At 38.0% G+C, this 14347-nt stretch overlaps 1 protein-coding gene across 1 annotated transcript in view; it reads left to right on the top strand.

The window, feature by feature from the left end:
- The window catches only part of PCSK1 (proprotein convertase subtilisin/kexin type 1), a 40044-nt gene extending 26076 nt beyond the window's left edge, over nt 1-13968 (top strand). Inside the window, exons 10-14 of the mRNA XM_010993965.3 lie at nt 4946-5179; nt 6302-6459; nt 7836-7969; nt 9529-9690; nt 10859-13968. Of these exons, the coding sequence (XP_010992267.3) occupies nt 4946-5179; nt 6302-6459; nt 7836-7969; nt 9529-9690; nt 10859-11236 (1066 nt within the window). The 3' untranslated portion in view covers nt 11237-13968. The remainder of the gene's footprint in view (nt 1-4945; nt 5180-6301; nt 6460-7835; nt 7970-9528; nt 9691-10858) is intronic.
- Nucleotides 13969-14347: the final 379 nt, after the last annotated feature.

Below are 14347 nucleotides of genomic sequence, written 5' to 3'. Positions count from 1 at the left end.
CACTGTGCTAACCTCTTCATATATAACCTAACTCTAATCTTTACAATACTCTGGTGACAAAGAAATTATTAGCTGTATTTCACTAAGGAAGAAACTGAGGCTTAGAGAGGTTGAGAAATGTAACCAAGATCCCACAGAGATTCAAATTTTGGTCTCCCTGACCCCAAAGCCTGTGCTATCAGCAGTTATGCAACCCCATCTCCTGTAGTACTGTGACGGCGGGGAAATTTCATCCCCTCAAAGAAACAGGGGTTAAGAAGACTGAGGCTGATAGAGAAACGTCTTAACTCTGGTGTTTATGGGTTCTGACTAAATGGATCCTGTGATGCAGACTACTTATTATGCTGCATTAAATATGATGTATCTGGGACTCTGGGGAATGAGAACAGGAAAGGGAAGGAGAAAGAATGGTTTCTGGCTCAATCGTATAGTGGAATACTTTTCTTCCCTAGAAGAGTGTTTCTCAAGCACCCACATACATAATAATTTAGGTTATTCAGTATGCAGATTCCCAGATTCAATTGCCAACAACTCAGATTCAGAATTTTCTGGTATTTGGTCCAGGAATCTTCATTTTTTAGTAAGTATTCCAGTTCATTTTAATGGTGGTAGTTACCTTACCCCAAATTTGATAAACAGCTGCTATGAAGGGTTACTTTACAACTGTGTTTTCCCGCAACCTCACTGGGCTGTGATTGTGAAGACGCCCAGTAGGGTACTTAATAGGCATATCCTGGAAATACACAAACTCAACACACACACTAAGAAACACAAGACTTCCTTGGATAAATGCCTGTGGTACCATTATACTTAAGAAAGATGGCAGACTGTAACCTGTCTTTTGAGGGGAGAGCAAAGAATCAGAGTAATTTTTAATAAAGAACAAAAAGTCAAACATTGAATCCCTTCACACTTTTGGAGGTATTAAACAAATCAATGAGCCAATCTTGTTTTCATTAAAGGCTGGAGGACGGGAAACAGACTCTCAGTTTTGCATGAAACATTTGGATAGATCTTATCAAAAACATTCTTGACTCAGTGGATTGTGAAATGTTGGAAAGTCTCCAGGTTAGAAAATCTTCAGCATCTAGGTCTACCTAGTTGTGATTAGAGGCTAAACCAGGTAGCCTCTAAGATTTTTTCACTTTAGAATCTTGTCTCCAGATTTCTTTACCTACACTCTACTAATTAGAAGCAATGCTTAATTTCAATGTTTAATTCCAAGTCCCTTATTTTCTATAAACATATCCTTGATTAGCAACCCAATGCGGTTTTTAAAAATGTAATTATTGTGGATGCCGTTGAGAATTGAGATGCTAATTAACAGAGGAAGGCTGTCAGGCATGAGATGCAGTATTGTTAGAGGCTCCTTTTCATTTATGAAACGCAATCACCCAAATGAAAAATAACTGTTAGGAAAATAGGCTTAATCTTCCTAATTGCATAACAATGAAGCCTCTCTGAATATTTTGCAAAGAACAGGTAAAAGAAAATAAGAAAACAATAAAACCCACAGCTAAATATAAAATAAATGTTCTGCTAAGAAATACAGAAAACCAGTGCTTTGTGTTTGATAACCATCATTATCAAGACTGTGGCTATGCCTCCTTGGTACACGTCCTCATCCCAACCTCCATACACATGCCTGTTCACACTATAGTCCACAGGGGAGACTGGTGTGTTGCCCTTTGATCACCTTGATAAGAGGCTTTTACCTAAACCTCCCTTTAAAAGACTGGAAGGAAGCAAGAATTTCCTGAAGTACTTTATAGGGCAGAATTAGTTTCTACATTAAGAAAATAGCCATTTCTGCTCAGCTAGTTAATTATCCCTCATTGTGGGATGGCTAATGTGGAAATAAGATCCATAATGAAGTATTGATGATAATGGGTAGACTGGAGGTCTGAATAATAAGGAATTCTGAAGATGGTCAAACCCAACCCTCTCTCTCGTCTTATAGATGAGTCCGCTCAGGCCCAGGGAGATGACGTGGCTTGCTTAAGGTCACACAGGTCTTTGGTAGTAGAATATAATTTAATGTGCCTTTTATTAGCCCTTATTCTGACCCCATGATTTAAAATGATTTCTAATTGTCTTCATAAGTTTTACGTTTATATTCTTTCTTCCAACTCCTATTATTTTTAGCTGTAATGTGAAACTGGCTAGACAGTTTTTCAAATATAAATATAAAACTATGGCCTACCCTCAGAGATTCTGATTCCGTAGGTTTAGGGTGAGACTCAAGAATTTTTATTATTGACAAGTGTACCAGGTAATGATGATGCCAGCAGTTCTGAATTCATGAGAATCCCTGAACTGGAGTCCTTCTAAGGCCTCTTTATGAGTCACTCTCTGGGGTTAAGTGTTAGGTTTGTCAGGAGCTCAGCTGAGAGCGTACTGAGCTGCCAGGTGTCAGAGGAGGTTTAAAGCAACACACCACAAATGAAGGAATTAAGCACTTCATCACTTACTGTGATGGAATAAGCCAGAGTCTAAAACCAGAGACAACACTGACTCTCCCTGTTCCAGTTGAGGTGTACCAGTTGAGGGTCAGGGGAAAGCATAGACATGGGGGTCGTCTCATGGTTGAGGGAGCCCAACAAAAGGCTCTGGTAGTTTTATGGGCTCCGGGGTAGGGTAGGAGGAAGGGGAAGGCTCAGAGTGGAGAAGTACTGGGAACTGAGTCAGAGTGGGGAGAAGTAGCTTCAAGGCTTCCCCCTCCTCCCCACATAAAGAGGCCTTGGCAGAGGCGCCTGAACAAGACCTTTGCCCAAGGCCTCAGATAAGACCTAGGAATGAAGGCACAGGGCCTAGGAATGTAAATATGGGAAAAGCTTGCCTGGCAAGAAGGGCCTGAGACCTTGACGGCAACTCCCTTCAGAGATGGTGATGCACAAGCTGTGCACCCAGGCTGGGGTGCCGAGGGCCGCTACCCTGGGAGGCCCAGCAGAGAGAGCCTTTGTAATGCCTGTGATGAGGACTGGGGTTTTTTTGGTTTGTTTGTTTGTTAGTTTTTATTGAAGTATAGTCAGTTCCAATGTGTCCATTTCTGGCGTACAGCATAATGTTCTAGTCATATATATATATACACATATACTCATTTTCATATTCTCTTTCATTAAAAATTATAAGATAATACAGTTCCCTGTGCTATACAGAAGAAATTTGTTTTTTTCTATTTTTATATATAGTAGTTAATATTTGCATATCTCAAACTCCCAAATTTATTCCTTCCCACCTTCTTCCCCCCTGGTAACCATAAGATTGTTTACTATGTCTGTGAATCTGTTTCTGTTTTGTAAGATGAGTTTTGTAGTGTCTTGGGACTGGGTTTTTAACCAGGACCCAGACTCCTCAGTGTTTAGGAATGTACACTGCCTCTTTTTTATCACCAGGGGATTGTTAAACCAGCACATTATGGGCTCTGCGGAGAAAATAACAAATTGAGCTAGATTCCCCTGATGATTGTTTCACAACCCAGTGTTAAGACAGAAACCCTGAAGACTGAATGCTTAGGCATTTATTTACTAAATAATGCCTGATGGGCTCGATAGAAACAAAGCTAAGGAAAAGCTTGAGATCCTAAAAGACTCTAATGACTAATAGCAATACGTTTTAAGATTGTATTTAAGGCTAGTTAACACACACATTCGATCATCCAACCAACTAATATTTACTCAGCATATCCCCATGCCTGGCATTATTCTGAGTGCTTGGGATACATCAGAGAATAAGAGTGATTAAAAAGCTCAGCCCTTCTCACAGCTGATTCTAGCAGGAGAGACAGACATTAGTAATACACACAAGAAATGAGTTGCTCATAGAAGGTGATAAACACTGTAAAAGGGGAAAAGTATAATCGGATAAAAGAGCTTGGGAGTATTTGGGGAGAGTTGAAATTTTCAAATAGATCAGGGAACGACTGAACTTCATTCTAACAGACCCAACAATCCCATGCATCTCCGATTTATCTTGATATTACTGCTAAATTATTTTACCAAAACTTCTGATCATACCATTTCCTTGCTCAGAAATCCTCAATGGTTCCCCTTTGCCCAAAGGATAAAGTGTCCTGGCAATCAAGATCCTCACCACCTGGCTCAGTACCTCTCTCCTCTCTTCCGTGCTCCAGGAAACCAGACTATTCCGTGTCATCCTGACTTTCCCCCTCAGAGGTTTTGCTCCATTGCCTCATACCCTGTCTTCTCTCTCTACTTCTTGACATTTTACCCACCCTTTAAAGTTCAGCTCAAATATTTCCTCCTAGATCTTTCCATCCCCAAATAATTCTTTCTCCTCTAAAGTTCTACAATACATTATGCTACGAATACAGTATTCAACAGATACATTATAGTTACTAAAAGACTTAGTTCTTTTACTGGATTGTAAGCTTCTTAAAGACACAAGTGACCTTAAATATGCCCAAACTATTCAGCATAGTGCCTTGTAAGAATGATCTCAAGTAGCTAAGAGCTTCTTGACACTTTGGCTTGATAAAGAAAAGAGACAAAAAGTATTTATGAGTAAGTAGCCAGCCTGTGTCTAAATCTGAGTCTTACTAAGAAAGAAGTCAAGACCTCACCAAGGCTGTTAATGGACAGCAGAAGACTGGAGGACCCAACAGAAGCACTGTCATTTTTAATTTGTGCTCCTGGTAAATGTAGGTAATTAGAAATCAGGGACCAAGTCCTACATTTCTACAATGCTGAAGACCAAATTTTACTCATAGTAAGATCTTAACCTATGTGATATGAGGAGAAGTTTTAAGGACTGTACTTTAAATTCTGAATGAAAGACATACCAACAGTAATACAAACTAGAATTACACAAGCATGCTTACAAAAGGCACTTCATCATCTCTGAAAGATGCTTGTTTTTAGTACTTGTTTTTGCAAGGAATCTTCATTTTGCCCTTGAAAGATTCTCTGGGTCCCTTCCTCTCCAGTCCAAACCTCACCTGGCGAGATATGCAGCACTTGGTTGTCTGGACCTCTGAGTATGACCCACTGGCCAATAACCCTGGCTGGAAAAAGAATGGAGCAGGCTTGATGGTGAATAGTCGATTTGGATTCGGGTTGCTAAATGCCAAAGCTCTGGTGGATTTAGCTGATCCCAGAACCTGGAACAGTGTGCCTGGGAAGAAAGAGTGTGTTGTAAAGGACAATGACTTTGAGCCCAGGTAAGTGTCTCCAGGAATTTTAAACAAATGTGTGCTCGTAGCATATTTGACGATGGTTTTTGTCACTCCGCCTAATTTTTCTCACCTACCTGTCTGAAGTAGATGGAGATGGCATTTGCCATTGCTCCTTGTACATCTATGGGGGAATCACAGAGATCAAAGATCTGTAAATCATGTTAGCATAGTTGTACTTTCCTTTTGTAGCCTGCCTACCACATAGCAGTAAGTTAAGGTGCACCACTGTTTTACATACTACTAAGTAAAATCATTGCCAATTAAACTATTATCAATCATTGGTTTTAAGATTCATCCCAAATTCAAAGATGTTAAAATCTTTAAAAAAAATGCATCTTAGAACTGATGAAAGGCAGTACTTGCCAACCAGTATTACCCAGAACCTACTTACAAAAGAACCTTACTTCATGCCACTGTGCTATGTGATTTGTGACTTTAACTCCATGAAGGATCTTTTATCATATAGCTTTTACATCGACTATAGCTGGCCCACTATATCTGACTACAGAAGCTGAATCTGGTATGAGATATACACATATATACATACACACACACACACACACATATATATATATATATACACATACACACACACATACACACACACACATATATGTATATACACACCTCATTATCTTCTTTATCCATTTATCTGTTGATGGACACAAGTTTCTTCCATATCTTAGCAACTACAAATAATGCTGCTATGAATACTGGGGTGCATGTATTTTTTCAAATTAGTGTTTTTGTTTTTATCAATACCATATTATTTTGATTGCCGTAGCATTGTACAGCATTTTGAAATTAGGAGATGTGATGCGTCCAGCTGTGATCTTCTTTCTCAGGACTGATGCAGCTATTTGTAGTCCTTTGTGGTTCCATATAAACTGTAAAGTTTTTTTTCTATTTCTTCTATTTCTGTAAAATTATCATTTTCTTATGCATTGAAATTAACTTATAATTAATGCTGAATTGGGATCTACTTGTAACAGGAAGACACAACAAACCTTGCTAAGTATCTACTCAAGAGTGTTGTGTACATATTCCCATAAAATTCAAGGAAGAAAAGATACACTTTGTTCAGTGATGATTATTCAATGTATTTAGAGCCCTGAAAGCTAACGGAGAAGTTATCATTGAAATTCCAACAAGAGCTTGTGAAGGACAAGAAAATGCTATCAAGTCACTGGAACATGTGCAATTTGAAGCAACAATTGAATATTCCCGCAGAGGAGACCTTCATGTCACCCTCACTTCTGCTGCTGGTAAATTATTAAAAAAAAAAAAAAATTTCAAGAATTTCTTCTAAACTATGTTTAAAATTTTAAGTGTAAATTAAATGATTTCAAATCAATGATTGATTTTTGCTTATATATAGCCCTAAGTCTTCCAATGGATATTTTCACGTCTTAAGATGTATGCTTATTTGTCTTTTTTTTTTGACATCAGATTTCTGCCCTGCTCACTCCAACTGATCATTAGATCAGCACAGAATGATGTCTATCCAAATAATAACAATTAATAAACCCTTCTACAGTTATGCATTTTTAAGCTGTGTTCATTTTCTGGGTCACTGATCTACCATTCATTTCTTTCAGATAACAAGTTAGTGAAAGTTACTCTAATAATTAAGTTGACAGATATATCAGACACATCCAAGGAATCAATTGAAAAACTGAGAATTCTGATCCATGAGAGTTGAGAAGACTGAAACATTTCCACAATGATATGATTAAAGCCATGTATGATACGATATATTGACATCTGCCCTTTCTTGAGAGGGTACTAAGTCAGATAAGACCATGGATGGGAAAGAGCTTATGAAACATAAACCACAGTCCCACCAAGAGAAGCTATCCTAATCCTTTTTCATGTTTTAGTAGGATTCAGGTGACTAAATTCAATTCCTATAGGTGATACATGAGAAGAGATGAGCTATCTCTATAATGTCCTTCCAGGATATGAACTTCCTAGAGGTTTGGAGTAGGCTCCGTTAGTTTTGGAATTATGCTTTCTTGATATCTTGGAATTGGCCTGAAGTATTGGTGGAACGGCCCTTTAGTTCATTTGATACTTTCTCTTAGAAAGAAGTATAATTTATTGACCTATAGAGAGCTTGGATTTGAAAATTTAGAGTTACTCTAACTAGCAGTTTTTATATGACAAATGAATACTAAATTAATATGGTTTTATTTTATCATGCCTATGCTGGATTATAGACTCAGGAACCTATTAAATTTTCAAAATTTCTTCTTAAAATTTCAAAATGATAGTTCCATTAAAATGTTTGTTAGGCCTTTGTCTTTTCTAATATAGTTCATGAACATATATTCTTTAATGTAGTTCATAAACAATTCTCTGAGTTCTTATTCAAACAAACATTAATCAATATATTCATCGATTATGTATTTTTCTACAATATTTACTGAGAACTTATTATATGCCAGGCAGTGTGCTAAGTACTGTGAATAAAAATGTCTTTTTTTCTTGGGAATATCTTCATGTTGCTATTATACTCAAAGGGAAAATTAAGAGGGCTAATCTCTCCCAGCATTCATTTTCAGTTATTAGATGCTAGAGTGCGTCCTACTATCAGAGCTGTGAGGACATTAACTAACTTGTGTTTGTTGCATGAAAATAGGAACCAGCACTGTACTGTTGGCTGAGAGAGAGCGGGATACATCTTCTAATGGCTTTAAGAATTGGGACTTCATGTCTGTTCACACGTGGGGAGAGAATCCCATAGGCACTTGGACTTTGCGAATTACAGACATGGTAAGTATGAATGAAAGGCTACCGGAACACAAGCTCACTTTTAAACACTTTGAAGCACTTTCACACTTGGTGTCTTCATTAAGGGCCCAAAAGGAACTTTGATCACTCCTTATAGAGGTAAGGAGAAGAGTTAGTGTTTCAACCTTTGCCCATTTGGCTATAGAGATAATAATTTTTTTTTAAATTAGGCACCACCCATATAAGAAGGAAGAAAAGATATTCTAATACCCAATGTGATGGACCATGGGACAAATCCCAGTGTCCCCAGGTCAGAGCACAGCGAGCCACACCTATTCAGCCACCACAATCAGCTTTATTCACAAACATGGTTAAACGCTACACCATCTTTGCTATCACACTCTGCTGGGGTCATATGAAGGAACTCTTACAAATATTTACCACAGTGGCTATTTAGAAGTAGCTTACTTGTTAGACAAGAGAGCTTATTTAATACAACTTTTTTGTTTTGTTTCAGTTATGAAACAAAAGCATTTCTCAACTCTCTTTCTGTTTGCTAACACTCTCATATTTTTGTACAGTTGTAACACACAGTCTCAACAATAAAGCAAGAAGTGTCTGATTAAAAAGCCAAATACAGTTGAATTCTTTATTTTTATATCAATTCTCCAGCATTTTCTACAGGTTAAGCATATAAATGAATGGTGTTTTGGATCCAAGCTCTCTCAAGATAACAGTGTTTTAAGTATCTAAGTGGCATCAGATTTAACATCTAGATAACTTTTAAAAAAATAAATGATTTTAAATTCCTGAAGCTGTCAATTAAAACAATATGAATTTTATAGTCATTGTCACTTTTTTTTCTCTGAGAATAGCTTTCGTCTAAAGATTGCTAAAATTGTGACTTAGCAATGGAAGTTGTAAAAATTCTTGCTCTCATAGGGAGAACAAGAAAATGTTCTCAATTTGTGGTTCTACTCCAGAACTTGGCTTCTATTCTTTAACTCAATTTCACCATAAGGAAACTAAGAAAATCTATTTACCGAGATGGGACTGTTTTATATCACGTTTGCAAACTCTGACTCTATAGTTGTAGATTTTTTTTTTTAGAATTTTAGACTTCAGCGTATTATTTTTAACATAATTGTTGAATCTGTGAAAATTATTCTCTTATCATAAATAGACAGTTTTTAAGGATTGCTTAATGCTGAAGGCTATTTATAATACTCCAGACTTTTCTTTTCCCAATGGAATGTTTCTACAAGTTGATAATTGGTCAATATAATTCTCTTTATAGGAGGTACAGTCAACTTTTTAAGAACACATCCAGTACAGAAAAAAGTTCATGTAGAGAGTTCTCCTTTTTTTTTAAACTAAATGAAGCAATGAATCAATTTTTAAATCCTTGAACCTGTCAACTGTCAATTTTCATAACAAGAGTGAGGCCAGTGATTTATGTCTTTGTACACAGAGTTCTACATATGAAGTGCACAGAATCTTAAAATTAGATTTTAACTACAAAATCTCTTTTACATGTTTTGAAGGTGTTTGTTTTATATTACGCAGAACACATACTGAAATTACATATGCTTATTCATTAGTCTGGAAGAATGCAAAATGAAGGAAGAATCGTGAACTGGAAGTTGATTCTGCATGGGACCTCTTCTCAGCCAGAACACATGAAACAGCCCCGGGTGTACACATCCTACAACACTGTTCAGAATGACCGAAGAGGGGTGGAGAAGGTGGTGGATTCAGGGGAGGTCTGTGTGGCTCTGTTCTTCCTGGCACGTTCTTTTTTAAACTGCAGGGGACACTATAGTGGGTAAAGCTGCCTCTAACTTTTAGGCAGGAAGTGAGTCAACTATGGGTTGGGAGGAAAGGGAGTCAGAGGATTCAACTGTTCATTTTCTGTAGGAAAGTGTTTTATTCATTTTGCCCTTCTACCCAAAATTTAGAAACTAAAATGAATGAATTCAAAATTATTAAACTAACATAAATTTTCCCCACTTACAACACTATCAAATTTTAAAGAGAACTGTCTTTTTCTTTGATCACACACACCTAAAATTTGTGTTGCACTTAGTTTTTAAGCCGGTTTTACATTGTCTCATTTAACTAATAATCCTTGTAACCTAGAAAGGAGAGACCTTAGTATGTCCGTTTTGCAGAAAGAGGGTCAAGGCTCTAATGACCAAATCACGCAGGTTCCTCTTTACTAATTCCTTAACTGACACTTCTTGGTAACTCCAAGGGGAGCTATAAAATCATAGTTTCTCTCAGAAAATTGCAGAGGATAGCTAAAGTTAGTCAGTTACATTCCAGGGCCTCAGCCTACTGATGCTGCTGGCTTCTCTCTTATCAGATGGTGGGTGGAAAACACATTTTCTTTATCTTTGTATCCCCCCTGCTTCTAGCACAGCACCTCAGATGTAGTATGTAGGTTATCAGAATTTCCAGAATGACCTTCCTCAAATAGGGCTGGCTTTTTAAAGGGGTTTTGGAAAGTAACAGAGACATTATTCAAGAAACTTATAAACTAGCTCATATTCGGGCCCCATTTATATTCTATGAAACAGCTCTCCCCTGGGACCCCAGCCTGGAGGGCCTTCTGTCACAGTCCTGGAGGCAGGTCTATCTTGTGAGCACTTCCAGGCATCATCTCATTCCACCTTCAAAAACCACCAGAAATGGAGGGATTCTTATTGCTATTTCACAGGTGAAGCTTGGGGAGATTAAAAAGATGCCAAGGGTACATCAGTCAATGAGGAAATGAGGACTGAAACCTGAGACAGTGTGACTCCCAGCCTTGTGCTCTCTCTGCCCCACAAACTGCCTTTCGAGGGCCAGGCAGTGGGTGGGCACTGCAGCTGGCTCACCTGGTCTGAAATAACGAGCCTTCTCCCCTTTGTCGGTGGCTTTCTGTTTCAGGAGCAGCCCACACAAGAGAACCTGGATGAGAACCCTCTGACATCCAAAAGCCCCAGCGGTGGCAATGTGGGGGGCAGAAGGGCTGAACTGGCAGAGGGACCCCCTTCCGAGGCCATGCTGCGACTCCTACAAAGCGCTTTCAGCAAAAACTTCCCCCCAAAGCAATCACCAAAGAAGTCTCCAAGTGCGCAGCTCAACATCCCTTATGAAAATTTCTACAAAGCCCTGGAAAAGCTGAACAAGCCTTCCCAGCTTAAAGACTCTGAGGACAGTCTGTATAACGACTATGTCGATGTTTTCTATAACACGAAACCTTACAAGCACAGGGACGACCGGCTGCTGCAAGCTCTGGTGGACATTCTGCGGGAGGACAGTTAAAACGAGTGTGTGGTCCTAAGTTGGAAATATTCACGCTTCTTCCTTCCCCTTAGATTCTGCCTGTGTCTGAAGTGGTTGTTTTGTCACCGATTCTTATGTCTATAATATCTTACATGGTACTTTTTCTTTTTCTCCCCAAAATGGATATTTGAAAGCTATGAGCTCAAGGAGTAACTCCAACTTCCTGAATTGATTATAGCTCCCAAAACATGTCTTCCCTGCCTGCACAAGTCAAATGTTTTGTTCTTTCTGGAACCAGAGTTCACACCTGGTCCTCGAGAATGACTCCTTGGACCCTCTCATTTCATTTCTCAAAAGAAAAGGAATAACCTGGGCAGTGGATTAATTTGAAAAAGTAATCTGCAAAAAAATGAGAGGAAGGAAGACTGTTCTCATAGCTTATCCCCCATCTTTGCCATGTGGTTCTTCAAATTTTGATGCCAAAGAAGGGTTTGGAAAGTCTCTATGAAAGAGTTCACAAGCAGACTCATGCCCTGGGCTTTTCTACGCCCAAGTACTGCTCATTTAGGAAGTGGCCACTAGGTTATTTTGCAGAGAGGCTGGGTTATTTAGATCCTGAAACAGGCCTCAATGCCTGCATTATCTGGTTTGAGCAGTTTTAGAACATTCTTCTGCACTTAGTGTGCCATGGACCTCAAGGTGACTGTGACTTGTGCTGTGACCTATGCTGTGACCTCCGGCCTTCCTTTCCCCCCAGTACCTTCTCCTTTCTCAGCCACAAATCAAATACTGAGGGAGCTACTTATACCACTTTCCTAGAACAAACATACACTTGGGACTTGGCAAATTCCTAGTCATAATTTTTTTAATGGTTATAATATGAAGCCACTTATAACATGGAGAACCAGTGTAATCAAAGGAAAATATTCATAGTAGGGAGAGCCAATGTAGGGTTTTCTTGTGTTTTTAACTATATTCATCAGAACAGGTTTTTCTGGATTTTTCAAACGGAGTGTTCATTCCTTGGCACTGAAGGCCCTTCTCCAATCTTACAGATGATAGTGTCCAAATTCTCACCAAATTGCTTGTAAGCTTAACTCAGAGGACAGAAGCTGGCTACCCATAAGCAGCATATGTCCCTCAGGTAGATTTTGTTCAGCATCTTAAATGTTTTAAAAGTGTGAGTAATTATTGAAAATATCATAGTTCACTTAAAACCTGATTCTTAGAACCATCTTCACTCATGGCAACAGTTGGCTGGAGGTGAGTAGTAGCTGCCCAAATATACCTGAACACCATGTCCCTGTGGTAGCCTGTTCCATGCTGCTTACAGTGGCCACCTTAGGGGTCAGCATTCTAGGCATTTGATTTTCCCCACTCCTGCACTAAACGAACACGTACAAAGTGTTAAGCGCATTAGGAAAAACATATCCCCGGCTTCTTTCAGGCAGGATCTCTAAGATAATCAAAAGTTACAAGAATTTGTCATGATCAAATTAATTCATAGGAAAAAAATGGTATTTCAGATGCCTGAAAATACCTTTGAAATCTTGTTTGACTTACGTGTTTAATCAATGTTCATTTATACTAGTTCATTAATTGCCAACCCCCTAGCTCCCCACTCTATATGCTCACAAAGGTTTCCATCACCTGCAGTCCTGGCATTCTCCCACAGAATTTGCTGTCTGCAATTCTTCCACAAAGTTTGAACTTCAAGAGGCCACACATGCACAAGACCAGGAAAAGGACTACACTGAACTACATCAGGAAGAGAACACGAGGGTCTGTTACTCGCTCTAGTTTAAAGTGTATTTGGTAAGACAAATTTTCACCCCCTAGCCTACCATTTGAATTTGTGCAGAATGAGGGCATTTCCAGAATAATACCCATGATGCTTTGAGGATGTTTCCCCCAAAGAACTGCAGTATCACTGCGTCCTTGGAAATATCACATATTGTTTGATACACAGTGTTGGACAGAATTTTGAAATTTGTAGCACATCATAAAGTAGTAAATAGAGCTGAAAATGACCAGAGAGTTACAAAAAATTTCAACTTAAAAAAAAAAAAAAAGAGCTAAGGTCCAGCGAGCCCAATAAAAATTAATAAATGAAAATTTAGCCTTTCCTCATTCTTAATCTAGTACAAATTGTATGATGCTTTCTTTTTCATTTTTCTAACAGTATCTTTTCCTGGTTAAAACCCCAACCAGCTCATTGGATTGTAGCCAAAGGTTCACTCTAGAGAAGCTTTAAATAAAGTCATGTTTGAATGTTTCCAACCTGGAATATATTGTTCAGACATAAAATATTTTTGTCAGTCTTTCTTAGTGCCTGTGTGGATTTTTGTGAAAATGTAAAAGAAGAAACTTATATGGTATTTCCCTTGGAATTTTAAACTATATTTTCTTTACAGGTATTTATAATGTTTTACCAAATGCTTTTATCAAGCAGAATTTTAAAAGGCATAATAAATTATATTAAAAACCAAAATTTTCCTGAGAATAAGAAAGTTTCATCCAATAAAATATTTTTGAAAGGCATGTTCCTCTGCCAGTAAAAAAAAAAAAAGTATAATATGTATGTGTTGTGATGTGAAAAGTGGTATTTGTCTAATAGCCTAATACAATGTGTATACAGCTAAGTTTAACATGTGTGGTCTTAGCATTTTTAAGGGAACACACACATTATACACTTGATGTATTGATCAGAATATGTAAAATATGCTTATAAATCAAAAGAATAAATGGTTTCTAAGTCAAAAAAAAAAAAAGCTCATGTGTCCAACAAAAACAAGATCTCCTCTTACTTATTGTATTTACCAAATGAACAGTAAAAAAAGAAAAGTTGAAGGTTTACATTAGGAAATTAAATGGGCTTTCCTAAAAGTAATTTAAGAATCTAATTAAACAGGTATAATTCATTTTCCTTTATAGCCCAATCTTTCACTTTTTTTGACAACATACAAACTGTATGATTGAGCCTCACCTGAAGTGTTAAGGAAAACAAACAGACAAACACAAACTACAGGGACTTACTACAGGTGAGAAGTCATTTGCAATAGTTCACTAATCATGACCTTGTTATATTATAGGCCAGATTTCAGCAGCTAAGCATTAAATCCTTCCCAGAGGGTCCCTCATCAGAAGCCC

This window comes from Camelus dromedarius, chromosome 3 (genome assembly GCF_036321535.1).
Source record: "Camelus dromedarius isolate mCamDro1 chromosome 3, mCamDro1.pat, whole genome shotgun sequence".
NCBI lineage: Eukaryota > Metazoa > Chordata > Mammalia > Artiodactyla > Camelidae > Camelus > Camelus dromedarius.
Note: the sequence above shows the minus strand (reverse complement) of the source record. Positions and strands in the feature narration are given on the sequence as shown.